The sequence below is a fragment of the Euleptes europaea genome, chromosome 8, assembly GCF_029931775.1.
Source record: "Euleptes europaea isolate rEulEur1 chromosome 8, rEulEur1.hap1, whole genome shotgun sequence".
NCBI classification, from domain to species: domain Eukaryota; kingdom Metazoa; phylum Chordata; class Lepidosauria; order Squamata; family Sphaerodactylidae; genus Euleptes; species Euleptes europaea.
In genome coordinates, this window is record NC_079319.1 from 46,240,307 (window position 1) to 46,251,984 (window position 11,678).

General features: G+C 46.9%; 2 protein-coding genes across 2 annotated transcripts in view; both read left to right on the top strand.

Moving 5' to 3' along the window:
* Nucleotides 1-2,467, top strand: part of PRKDC (protein kinase, DNA-activated, catalytic subunit) — a 100,494-nt gene extending 98,027 nt beyond the window's left edge. Inside the window, exons 84-86 of the mRNA XM_056854053.1 lie at nt 527-715; nt 1,174-1,313; nt 2,213-2,467. Coding sequence (XP_056710031.1) covers nt 527-715; nt 1,174-1,313; nt 2,213-2,417 — 534 coding nt within the window. The 3' untranslated portion in view covers nt 2,418-2,467. The remainder of the gene's footprint in view (nt 1-526; nt 716-1,173; nt 1,314-2,212) is intronic.
* A 6,958-nt stretch (nt 2,468-9,425) lies between these two features.
* Nucleotides 9,426-10,424, top strand: CEBPD (CCAAT enhancer binding protein delta). Its single transcript, XM_056854919.1, has one exon. It carries the CDS (start codon nt 9,426-9,428, stop codon nt 10,422-10,424), a length of 999 nt encoding a protein of 332 aa, XP_056710897.1.
* The last annotated feature ends 1,254 nt before the right edge of the window (nt 10,425-11,678 follow it).

Here is an 11,678-nt window from a genome sequence, read left to right on the forward strand (position 1 = left end):
CATTTGTTAACAGCAGAATGGAATAACATTTGAAGAACTGTTTAGATGAGTGAAGGAAGCCAGATTTAAGTGTTCTGCAGTGACAAATAGTGGGCTTGGGGAAACTGAATGACACATAGAAAAAGAAGAGGAGGAAGAGGAAGAGGTTTTTATATGCTGACTTTCTCTATCACTTAAGGGAGAATCAAACCGGCTTACAATCACTTTCCCCTCCCTACAACTGAGACTCGCCCAAGGTCGCCCAGCTGGCTTCGTGTGTAGGAATGGGAAACAATTCTGTTTCACCAGATTAGCCTCCGCCGTTCATGTGGAGGAGTGGAGAATCAAACCCGGTTCTCCAGATCAGACTCCACCTCTCCGCTATGGTGATTATCTAGAAGCCATTTTTTTTCAATATTCCCTTGAATTCAGACTATTGATAAATTAAGTTCTTATTCTGAGGGTCAGGAAAAAATAGATAAGCTGTTATGTTACATATTTCTTGATGGCTTTCATTTTACCTTTATTTTAAATTTTCCTTATGTAGTTTCTACGAGTGCCAGAGCTGATGCCCTTCCGTTTGACTCGCCAGTTCATCAACTTGATGTCGCCTATGAAGGAAACTGGCCTTATTTACAGTGTGATGGTGCATTCCTTAAAAGCCTACCGTCTATACCCAGACCTTCTCATTAATACAATGGATGTTTTCGTGAAAGAGCCTTCCTTAGATTGGAAAGTAGGTTGTCTTGTTGTCAGTCCTGGTTTATCTGCATAAAGCAAGAGCCATCGGATCATATAAGGAAGAGGGGATGTTTACGTGATGGTGTGAAATGTCTTTTATTTAGCCATTAATCGTCTTTGTATTTGGGGTTTATTGCATATTGTTTCAACATTATTATTCCTGTAATGAAGCAAAATTAAATGTATGTTTCTGTTGACAGTCTAAGAAATAGTATAACTATTAATATAATTCTAAACTAACTAGTATTAAATATAAGGTATGGATATCAATCATATTTGTATATACAGCTTTAAATATCAGGTATATATCATGCTCTTCTTAGTCTTTCAGGACCCTGTACCAAGCTTAATTTTGTTGAGAACTGACTGTAACAGAGAAAGGCATATTGTGATAAATATTGTGGCTATCCATGAGATAATTCTTCCTGGGTTTATGTGTGACCCTCTCCCTAGAATTTTGAACTCAAACAGTTGAAAAAGGGTGGAACATGGACTAAGGAAATAAACGTGGATGAAGTGAATTGGTATCCCCTCCAAAAAGTAAATTTTGCCAGAAGAAAATTAGCTGGTGCCAATCCAGCTGTGATCACCAGGTAAGTCTCTTTAAGTACTTTTCTTTGAAAGTTTAAAAAAAAATGCAAAGAACAAGCTGATGATCTACAAGGAGCTGAAGATGAGGGAACAATTTAGCAACTCACCAACTTTTTAAAAAATTCTTCGTTTGCTACAGCACACTGTTGACATACAAATAGTACTGTTCCCCCTGAAATATTGCCCCTCATCTTTTATTTCATTTACCTGTTGTGTGGGGCAATCACTGTTTCACCTGTTTCAAGCTCCACCATGTAGTGTTGTCCTGTCTCGTTACAGCTAGCGCACATTTTCCCCTCACCATTCCTTTCCATTCAATTTGGACAAAAACTACCTGCACTTTCCCTTTGTATCTCTGCAACAAAAAGGTCTGGAGACTTCATTTTGTTTTGTTTTAATGAAAACCAGGAATTCAGAGGTACTAAAATTTGAAATGGAAAGAGATTAAGTGGTTGTAAATCATTACAATGTAATTGTGCCATGTTGCAATAGCTATTACTGGTTTTTTAAAAGCCTGCAAGAAGACCTGCGGTGGTTTGGCAGGAGAAAAATGGTGGGGAAATGGTGCCCACAAGGTACTGGCAGTGGGACAATGATGCTGATGTGGGTGGGATCTTTGCAGGGCAGAAAAACATACACCCTTCCTTCCAGACAATGCCATGACATGCTTGGACAGCATTCTTTCCAAAAACATTGAACTATAGCAGGTTTGGGAAAGAGAGTATTGAGGGCTAAGAAAGCATTGAAAGAAAATGAATGGAGCACAATGTTGTGTGGAAGTATTCCCCCCTCCCTCCGAAAAAAAACCACACTTGTGTGTGGAAACAGCCTTGGTTAGGGACATTCAACTGCCAGATTTCTCAAATAAACAAGTATTTGATTTTGATGTCTTTTATTAAAGTGATGAATTGCAGCTGGGCCATGAAAAATCACCGGCCTACATATATTATGTCTCTGTGGCACGAGGGAACAAAGAGCATAATATCCGAGCCAGAGTGGCAGAAGATGGCCTTTCAGAAGAAATGCAGGTGAAGTGCCTCATAGACCAAGCCACAGACCCAAATATCCTGGGCAGAGTTTGGGAAGGATGGGAACCCTGGATGTGAAAGATAAAATGCAATCAAAATTATATTCATCATCAGGGCCTATGCGGTCAGGACATCATCGCTCGAGACAATGGGAATAATTGGATTGTGTATTATTTACACGGCAATAAGCATTTGTGCATGCAGTGCAAGTTGTGTGGTGCAGCAAAATAACGGAGTCCTCTTTTGATGGCAACTGGTAGCCTCAGCTGTTACTTGGGGTGGGTGCCGGGAAATGGTCTATTCTATATACAAGAGCCCTGGAAAGTAAAACATGAACATTGTGCATTAAGGGAAAAAATTAGGAAACATGATACTTACAATGCAACAATTATGCAGTTTATGGCTGATGTTTATGGAAGGTGGGGAACAAACAGTATTTCACAAAATTAGTAGAATAATCCAGTTAAAAAATGAATAGTTCATCTACTAGGTATAAAAGGGTAAACAATTTCACAGTGCAGTTCAGAGTAAATATAATAGTGATCGGTTATTATCTATATTACTATGAGCTGGTGGAGACAGTACTGCTTATGAAAGTGGCCTATTTATGCAAGTAGTATACAGTTGGAAGTATAAACTCACGTGAGATTGCCCACACTAGGAGAATGCAAGGGTTCCCATTCACAGAGAAGCTGCAATAATGTGCAAGATCACTCTTCCAGGGTGACACTGCTCCTCTTGGTAGAGTCATGTAAGCTTATGTTTAGTTTAAGTTATTGCATTAATATCTGTACCACAACTCTTTCCATATACTAGGTAACCTTAAGCTAACATGCAACTTACTCTAAGTGAGCAGTAAGTGAATTCTAATTGGCTGTAAAAATTTGGTCTTGCATGAACACGTTTTCTTTCCATTGCCAGTGAAATGGTTTGAAACCGGCCTAGCTGAAAATAGCCAAGTAGTTTACTGCAGTCAATCAAATGCTTTGGCACCATTCTGTTGTTCCAGAATTTGAACTGGAGAGAGAAGGCAGAAATGGGAGTGGTTTTGTGTAAACTGTGCCTCTATAATATCAAGAGTATTTAATGTTAAGAAATGTCCTGGGAGATATAATTAAACTTGTTCAGAATAATCATCCATTGACTTAATGACTTTTATACAGCACTGCAAAAAAAAAAAAAAGAGAGAGAGAGTCTGTATGTTATGTGTGCACTAAGATAGCTATAGTTTCAAGAAGTGTTAAGGCAAAGGAAAGAGAAGGGAAATCATCCTGTTTCCAGGGTGGAAAGTTGTGTAACAAAATACGTTCAGATCAGAAATGTTGATCTAATAAAATCTATTTGAAGAACCTGTGTAAGTGCAATTTATTTAAAATGTGTTTTATAAGGTGTTCTTATTTGCTGCTCTGAAACTTTAAAAAGTGTTTTTGTATTAAGATTTTGGTAAAAAAGTATAAATTTGGTGATCACAATAAAAAGGATTTAAGTCAAATTTAAAGTGTTTTACTTCTACTTGTCCAGAAACGCACACAATATAAAATTGCTCTATTTTTGCTCTTTAATAATAAAAAGGTCATGATTTGAGACTGGTGTGAAAGTATTCTGTCATTTCAAAAACAATTGTACAGAAAATGCTATACAGAATAATGAATTAACATACCCTGTTGCAGTCGGAGTCACAAATCATGTCTGCTGAGGATTCAGTGTTAATTTATCTATTAGCCCACGCGTTCATTTACACCACCTTTATCTGTAAGATCAAAGTTTCAAGTTTATAACTTAACAAAGTTATTAATTGCAATGCATGCATAAGAATTATGTGTGTAAACGACACATTGTTTTAATTACGAGAAAGTTGACTTTCAGAATCCCAAAGGTAAAAGGACAATTTGGTTGCTATCTGGATTTCAAGCTAATGTCAGTCACACACCTTTGCTGCAACTTAGCAGAAAGAATAACAACTTCCTCTAGTGAAATGTTGGCAGTAGCTAACGTGACATACCCCGTCACAGTGCTATGTAAAGTGCTGAACTTCTAGTGCCTTTCCAATGCAATACCCAAGGAAGTAAGTGATTGCTCATCAAAGCAGTGGGACCAAAACATTTGTGGCATATGGTTACAATATAAGCTAAGTGTAATGCCAATAATAGCTCTGCTGAGATGAAAGTTACCCATATCACTATACAGTAACAAAAGGGGAGGGGCCGTGGCTAAGTGGTAGAGCATCTACTTGGCATGCAGAAGGTCCCAGGTTCAATCCCTGGCATCTCCAGTTAAAGGGACTAGGCAAGCAGGTGATGTGAAAGACCCCGGCCTAAGACCCTGGAGAGCCACTGCCGGTCTGAGTAGACAATACTGATTTTGATGGACCAAGGGTCCGATTCAGTATAAGGCAGATTCATATGTTCATGTATGACACCACCACAGAGACAGTGTGATACATCTGTATGTGGATTAATCAATGTCCTCCACCTCAGATCCATTGGGAGCTGTGCTGATTGGATCAGTAGGAGCAGGAAGTGGCTTCCTATACTGCCTTCCCTTTACCAGACTCAAAGGAGGGAAACTGACTTGGTGCTGCATTTGTGGATCTCTGAACTGGGAAGAGAAGTTGCTGGATACAAAGGACTGCCCTGCCCTGCCTCAGCAGCATGGGAAGGCACTCAGAAACCTGTTTCTGTGTGTGATTCAGGGCCAGTGAGTTCATCTCTCACAGGTGATTTTCCCTACCCCAAAAGTTATTTGCATGTTCAGTATTTACATTTTAGTTTTTAAAAAAATAAAAATATGTCACTGTTCTCTTTAGTGTTGCAATGAAAATACCTTGAGGGAGGGAAATAAAGGATAGTAGGACTTACCTTCACTGCAAACTTGTCTTGATTTTATACCAGTGTAGTAGTTTAAGAGTCATCGTGAGATTTGTGGGGGCACCGACAGAGCTACAGTTTCAGAGGCTCCCTGAGGCAAGGAACAGTGCAATCCTAACTATGTTTATTCACAAGCGCAAGTCCTACCACATTCAATAGGGCTCGCTCCAAGGGAGTGTTTAGGATATAGCCAGAATTGCTTCAATTGGATTAATGAAAACTCGCAAGATCATGCCAGTGGTTTCAGACAAAACTGTAATTTCCATTTCTTGATCTCTCAGTCAGGAAACTCCCCACTGCTACTTGTATCCATAGCCTGTATTATGGTATATCAGTCAGTGGTACAGAAGCTTTACAAAAACTTAGGCACCACCAATATTTTTATATACCAGATAGGAAGAGAATTATGCTCCTGACCTCTCCCCCAGCAGATGTGCCAGTCTTCAGACTTGAGTGTTTTATGCACGAGTGGCTACTATGTCCTTGGATTTTTGCATCCCTTAAATGAAAACACATTGCATATTCTGATTGCTTGCTCTTTGTTCAGCTCCACCTATGTTTTATTTATTTAGTGCATTTATAGCCCACCTTCCTCCCCAATGGGGACCCAAAACAGTTTACATCATTCGCCTCTCCTCCATTTTATCCTCACAAAAATCCTGTGAGGTAGGTTAGGCCAAGAGTGTGTGAGGAGTCCAAGATTATCCAAATATCCATGGCAGAATGGGGACTCAATCCAGGGTCTCCCAGATCATAGTCCGACACTCTAACCATTACACATCCATTCTGCCAGTTCATTTTCTACCTCAATAGAAGTAGCTATTAAATAAATTAAACACCATGTCCCATGCAAAGTATAAAGACTTCCAGGGCATCCCTACATTTTTGGTACTGAACACTTATGGCTTAAATCCCCTGGAGGTTTTCCATTGGTGGAAGGATTTTGTCATGGAACACAACTTTCTCACTTTCCCCTCTCTTACAGCAACCAGAAATGCCCTCCCATACTGTTCCAGAGAACTGGGGTCTCCTGTCAGGGGGATCTAAGTGCATCTTCTAAAAAATCTTTATAATCTTTGTAACACAACTGCAAAAATACTTAGATTTCAGCCTGATTCAATTCTAATTTCCTTCTTGGATTAATAATAATGAGAAATTGTACTTGGTTTTTTTGTTATTGTTATTCCTCCTAATAGAAAAAAATGTTACTTCAGAATCTGCTGAGTGATTACATTCATCATGCACTGTACTTTTGATTGGCCATGTTGGGGCCGCAGAGCCACCATAAAGTAGCAGACTGGATCATCTGCAAAGAGACTGCTCAGGAGAGGGTAGCCTGCATCATAAATACGGGTGCAATATTCATCCACAAGAGGGCAATGCTTCAACAGTTAAATCACAGATTTCCCAAGGCAAGTAAGTGCATTTGCAGCTGTAAAGGGAATACTGCGCAGGGCAAATCCAATGAGATTATCCCATGGCCAGAGCTGCTAACAAAACCCAGTTTTGCATTATTTTCATCTGTGAGATGGTGACCTGTCAGGGCCAAACTGGCAAGTTCTAAACTTGCTTTTTAATGACTCTCACAACTTCTGAGATGCACCTCAAGACAGTGTTGATAGATGCATAACAATGTAACTTCTGGAATATTTAGATCAGTGTCTACGGCAAGACAATCCGGGAAATTGTCACCCAAGTTGCTGGTTTTGGATTCAGTGTCTTAGTCCATATAAGCATGCCCATTATATTCAGTGCTGTGAAGCACAGGCAGGACAATGCTGCTGCAGTTGTCTTGTTTGTGGGCTTCCTAGAGGCACCTGCCTGGCCACTGTGTGAACAGACTGCTGGACCTGATGGGCCTTGGTCTGATCCAGCATGGCTTTTCTTATGTTCATTTGCATGGGCACTGACATTAGAAGGAAAAGCCATAGGGTACAAGGAGTCTAGGAACCCACTCACATTTAATTTCCTTTTCCAGTATAGACTATCCAGGCTTATGATTTGGAACTAGGGCATTGAATCAAGAGAGTTCACCTACCTAAAGTGAGAACAATGCTTACTGAACGTTGCTTTGTTTTCCCTCTGTAATGTCATGACATTTCACTTACTATGTGATTCCCCATTGGTTGGAGCGAACTAAACATGGGCCTTGATCTGACCCAGCATGGTTTTTCTTATGTTTTTACTGAAATGTACAGCTGACCTCTCTAAAGCTTCTGAGGTGCATCTACTGGCCTATCTTGGGTCCCTTCTCCACAACGACTCTTTGGGGGTTACTGCACTTGTATTCCCAGCGATGTATTAAGAGTTTGAAAATGTTATAAAAAATACTGTTCGCACTTTCTATGTATTCCCACCGATGTATTAAGCGTTTGAAAACGTTATAAAAAATACTGTTTGCACTTTGTTTGGCCCCTTTAGCTGTGAAGACGTCTTCCAATCATTTATAAGCCGTGGTATCCAAAAACCCTTTTAAAGCGATGTTTTTTACAACATTTTCAAACAATACATCGCTGGGAATACAAAGTGCGGCAACTCCCTTTAAATCTGCTTTAGCTGGAAGCCCAATGGATTTTTAAAAGGAGTTTTTACATACCTAAAGGATAAAGCACAACACCAACAACAACCCAGCTCAAAATAGGGTTTGGAAAACATAAATTAACTGCAGGTTTCATTAACTGCAGGAGGGCTGTGTTTTAAGGTGTATGAGACCTTTAAAAAAATCCACTTGCCTTCAGAATACAAAGAAAATTTTACCATGAAGCCAAAGCCAGCACATAGGAAAGGGACAGTGCTAAACTGTGATCTCAGAAGCAGACCTAGTCTGTAGCTTATGAACTTTTTGGTGGGAAAGGCCCTTATCTGTTCACCCACTGTGGCTGTAGGGTTGCCAGCTCCACTTTGGGAAATACCTGGAGATTTTTGGGGCGGAGCCTGAGAAGGGAGGGGTTTGGGGAGGGACTTCAATGCCCTAGAGTCCAATGGCCAAGCGGCCATTTTCTCCAGGGGAACTGATCTCTATAGGCTGGAGATCCGTTGTAACAGCAGGAGATCTCCAGCTAGTACCTGGAGGTTGGCAACCCTAATTGTGGCCCAGTGGCTTGAGAGTGTTCAGGCGTCATTGCAGCTGCAGTTTCACCGAGTAGCCTTGGGCAAGTCCCTCACGTGCAGGGCGAGGAGGTACCTGCAGATTCCGGCGAGCCCTGCAAAAAATCAGAAGAGCCCCATCCAGCTGAGGGGCGCGCGCGTCGAAACGGAACAGGCAAAAGCAAGCCGCGTCAGCAAAGCCTGACACGATCCCTGGCTGGCAGGCAGGCAGGCAGGCTGGCAGGCTGGCTCTCCCTCCCTCTCCAGCCCCCGAAAACGCCGTCGGCTCTCTGACGTCTCACTGAGATCAGTAGCTGCGCGCTACACCACGCCAGAGCCGAGGGGCTGGGTGGCCGTCGGGAGCGAGCCCCCCCCGCCCCCCCTAGGCCGAGTGCAGCCCGGGGCGAGCCGAGGGGGAAAGGGCGAGGAGGGCGCCCCCCTGCTCCGAGCGCTCTTCCTTCCCAAGACGGCCCCAAGGGTTTCCTGCGCCACGCGGCGCGCGGCTGTGCGACGGGGCCCGACGGCTCCACAGCCAGGCTTCGCACCAACCCGGGCGCCGCCGCCCCGCGCAGCCCCGACAGCCCGCGGCCAAGCAACCGGCGGGGTTTCCCCCTTCCCTCGGGCGCTGGCGGCGGGGCGGGGGGGGGAAGGGGAGCGGCCCCTCGGGGGCAGCTGGCGGGACCAAAGGTGGCGAGGGCGGGCACGCCCCGCCCGGGACAACCACCCTGGACGGCGGCTGCTCCTACCGCCTCTTTGGCTGAAGGGCGCAGGACCCGCCCCCCTCGCCCCCCCCGGCCCAAGGAGCAGGAGGTGGAGCCGCGCTCAATAAAAGGGCGGCTGGGAGGCGCTGCGCCGTCAGGTTTCCCTTCCACACGCGACGCGCTCCGCCCGCCCGCCCGCCTGGGACCGCGGCGCTGCTGCTTTTGCGAGGAGGCCTGCAGGGAGCCGCGTGAGCCCCGTCCCGCCAGGCAGCGGCAGGGTTGGGGGCGAGGAGGCGGCGCCGCGGGGGGAGTTAGTGACGCGAGGCCGGCCAGGTGAGGGAGGGAGGCCGCCGCCGCCGCCGCCCCGCGAGCCGAGGGGCTTCTTGCCCGGGAGGTCCGTGTCAGCGTCGCCGCCCCGCCGAGCGCTGCCGATGAGCGCCGCCGCCGCCCTGGACGGGCTGGACTCGCTGTCGTGCTACCGGAGCTGGTCGCTGGAGCCCGCCAACTTCTACGACGCCACGGTGGGCGCGGGCGGCGGCGGCGGCGGCTCGTGCAAGGCGGGCGGGCTGAGCGCCGTGGCGGGCGAGGAGTGCGGCGGCGGCGGCGTCGGGGGGGGGATGCCCCCCGGGGCGGGCCGCGACCTGGCGGAGCTGAGCGCCGCCGCCGCCGCCTCGGCCATGTACGAGGACGAGAGCGCCATCGACTTCAGCTCCTACATCGACTCCATGGCGGCCGTGCCCAACCTGGAGCTGTGCAACGACGAGCTCTTCGCCGACCTCTTCAACAGCAACCACAAGGGGGGCGGCGAGCGCGGCGGCGGCAGCGGCGGCGCCTACGGGGACTACCTGCCCGCGCACCAGCAGCAGCAGCAGCCGTCGTCGGGGGGCGGCGCCCTGGCCGGGCTGCTGCTCGCCAGCGTCCCCCCGGGCCCGCTGCGCGGCGCCGTCAAGCAGGAGCCGTCGTGGGGCGACGAGGCGCCGGGGGGCGCGGCGCCCTCGCTGCTGCCCTCGCAGATCGCCGCCTGCGCGCAGACGGTGGTGAGCCTGGGCGGGCAGCCCACGCCGCCCACCTCCCCGGAGCCGCCGGGCAGCGCCTCGCCGTCCAGCTGCAGCGGCCGCTCGACGGCCTCGTCGTCCTCGCGCTCGGGCGGCGGCAAGGAGCGGGCGGGCAAGAAGGGCGTGGACCGCTTCAGCCCCGAGTACCGGCAGCGGCGGGAGCGCAACAACATCGCCGTGCGCAAGAGCCGCGACAAGGCCAAGCGCCGCAACCAGGAGATGCAGCAGAAGCTGCTCGAGCTCTCCGCCGAGAACGAGCGGCTCCACAACAAGGTGGAGCAGCTCACGCGGGACCTGGGCGGCCTGCGGCACTTCTTCAAGCAGCTGCCCGGCGCCTCCTTCCTGCAGGCGCCCTCGGCCCCCGACGGCCGGTAACCCGGCCCCGCGGCCACGCCGCCGCGCCAAAGACTTTTTGGGGACTGCTGCTGCTGTTGCTGCTTCCAGGATACCTCAAGAGGAGGAGGAGTGGGGGGCAGAGGAGGGGGTGCTTGCGCGCCCTCCGGCGACCCCCCTCCGCTGCGCGCGGGAATGGGGGCCAAGGCGCGCAGAGGGGGCGGTGACTCCTCGCTGCCCCTGCGCCTCCCCAGGACAGAGAAAAAAGCAGCCGGGGGGGGTGGGAGGCGGAATAAGCTGGCCCTTGCGCACCTTGCTTCCGAAGGAACCGAACCTGTGTCTTTAAACCACAAAACTTGCCAAAAAAGAGTGAAAAAAAGAAAAGCTAAAACGTTTGCCTCTTTTTCTTCCTAAATTATTTTTGTAATGATAGGGGTGGGGTTTTTTTCCTCCCCTATTTTCTACGTCTTACTCGTATTGATGCAGCTACGGTACTTTGTAAGAAATGATTTTCGAACACTTTTTATTGTAAAACAGCAAGAGGGGGGAAATGAGACTTTTTCGAACACTTTTTATTGTAAAACAGCAAGAGGGGGAAAATGAGACTGAGCATGCTCAAAACTTTTATATCGGTTTTTACATCGTTCCTAAAAATAAAAAAAACACTTTGAAATTTATTTTGACTTATTTGTTGTGGTGAGCACACATAATGGGGGAGGAAATAAATGTGCTATTTCTTGCTACAGAAATACTTAAAGCACAGTTAGAAGGTGTTTGAATTCCAACATTATACAGTCAACAGACTGTTGCAGGAGATGATATCCTCAAAATTTATAGCAGTAATATACTGGCTGCAATCTTATGCAGACTTGGGTGTACTTGAGCTCAGTGAAACCTACTGGTTTACCAGCGTAGGATGAGCTGCATGGGCTGCATCCAAAGTGTCTCAAAAGGGATAGGATGTTTGCCAATTTTCCTTTCTCACCACAGGTCCCTACGATGCATCTTCCACTCTTTTGCAATGGCCACCAACCTCTGGAAACACCCTTGGAGCCCACCCATTATCCCAAACAGAGAAACACTTAATATTTTCTTAATCATATATTTTGTTCAATCGCAGATGTATAAAAGTAATCACACAGGTCTACAGAGCTTGACATTATGCCAAAAGTGTTGGATTTTAACACTAGGTTTAATTTTTGTATGAAGTATATTGAAACTACCATCCTTACAGCCAAGTACTACTTTGTAAAATGGCAACATTCCAACAGAAAACTAAAAGCAACCTTGGGTGTT

Bases quoted from the DNA above. Each gene is read 5' to 3' on its own strand.
- CEBPD (XM_056854919.1), top strand. From the start codon at position 9,426: ATGAGCGCCGCCGCCGCCCTGGACGGGCTGGACTCGCTGTCGTGCTAC.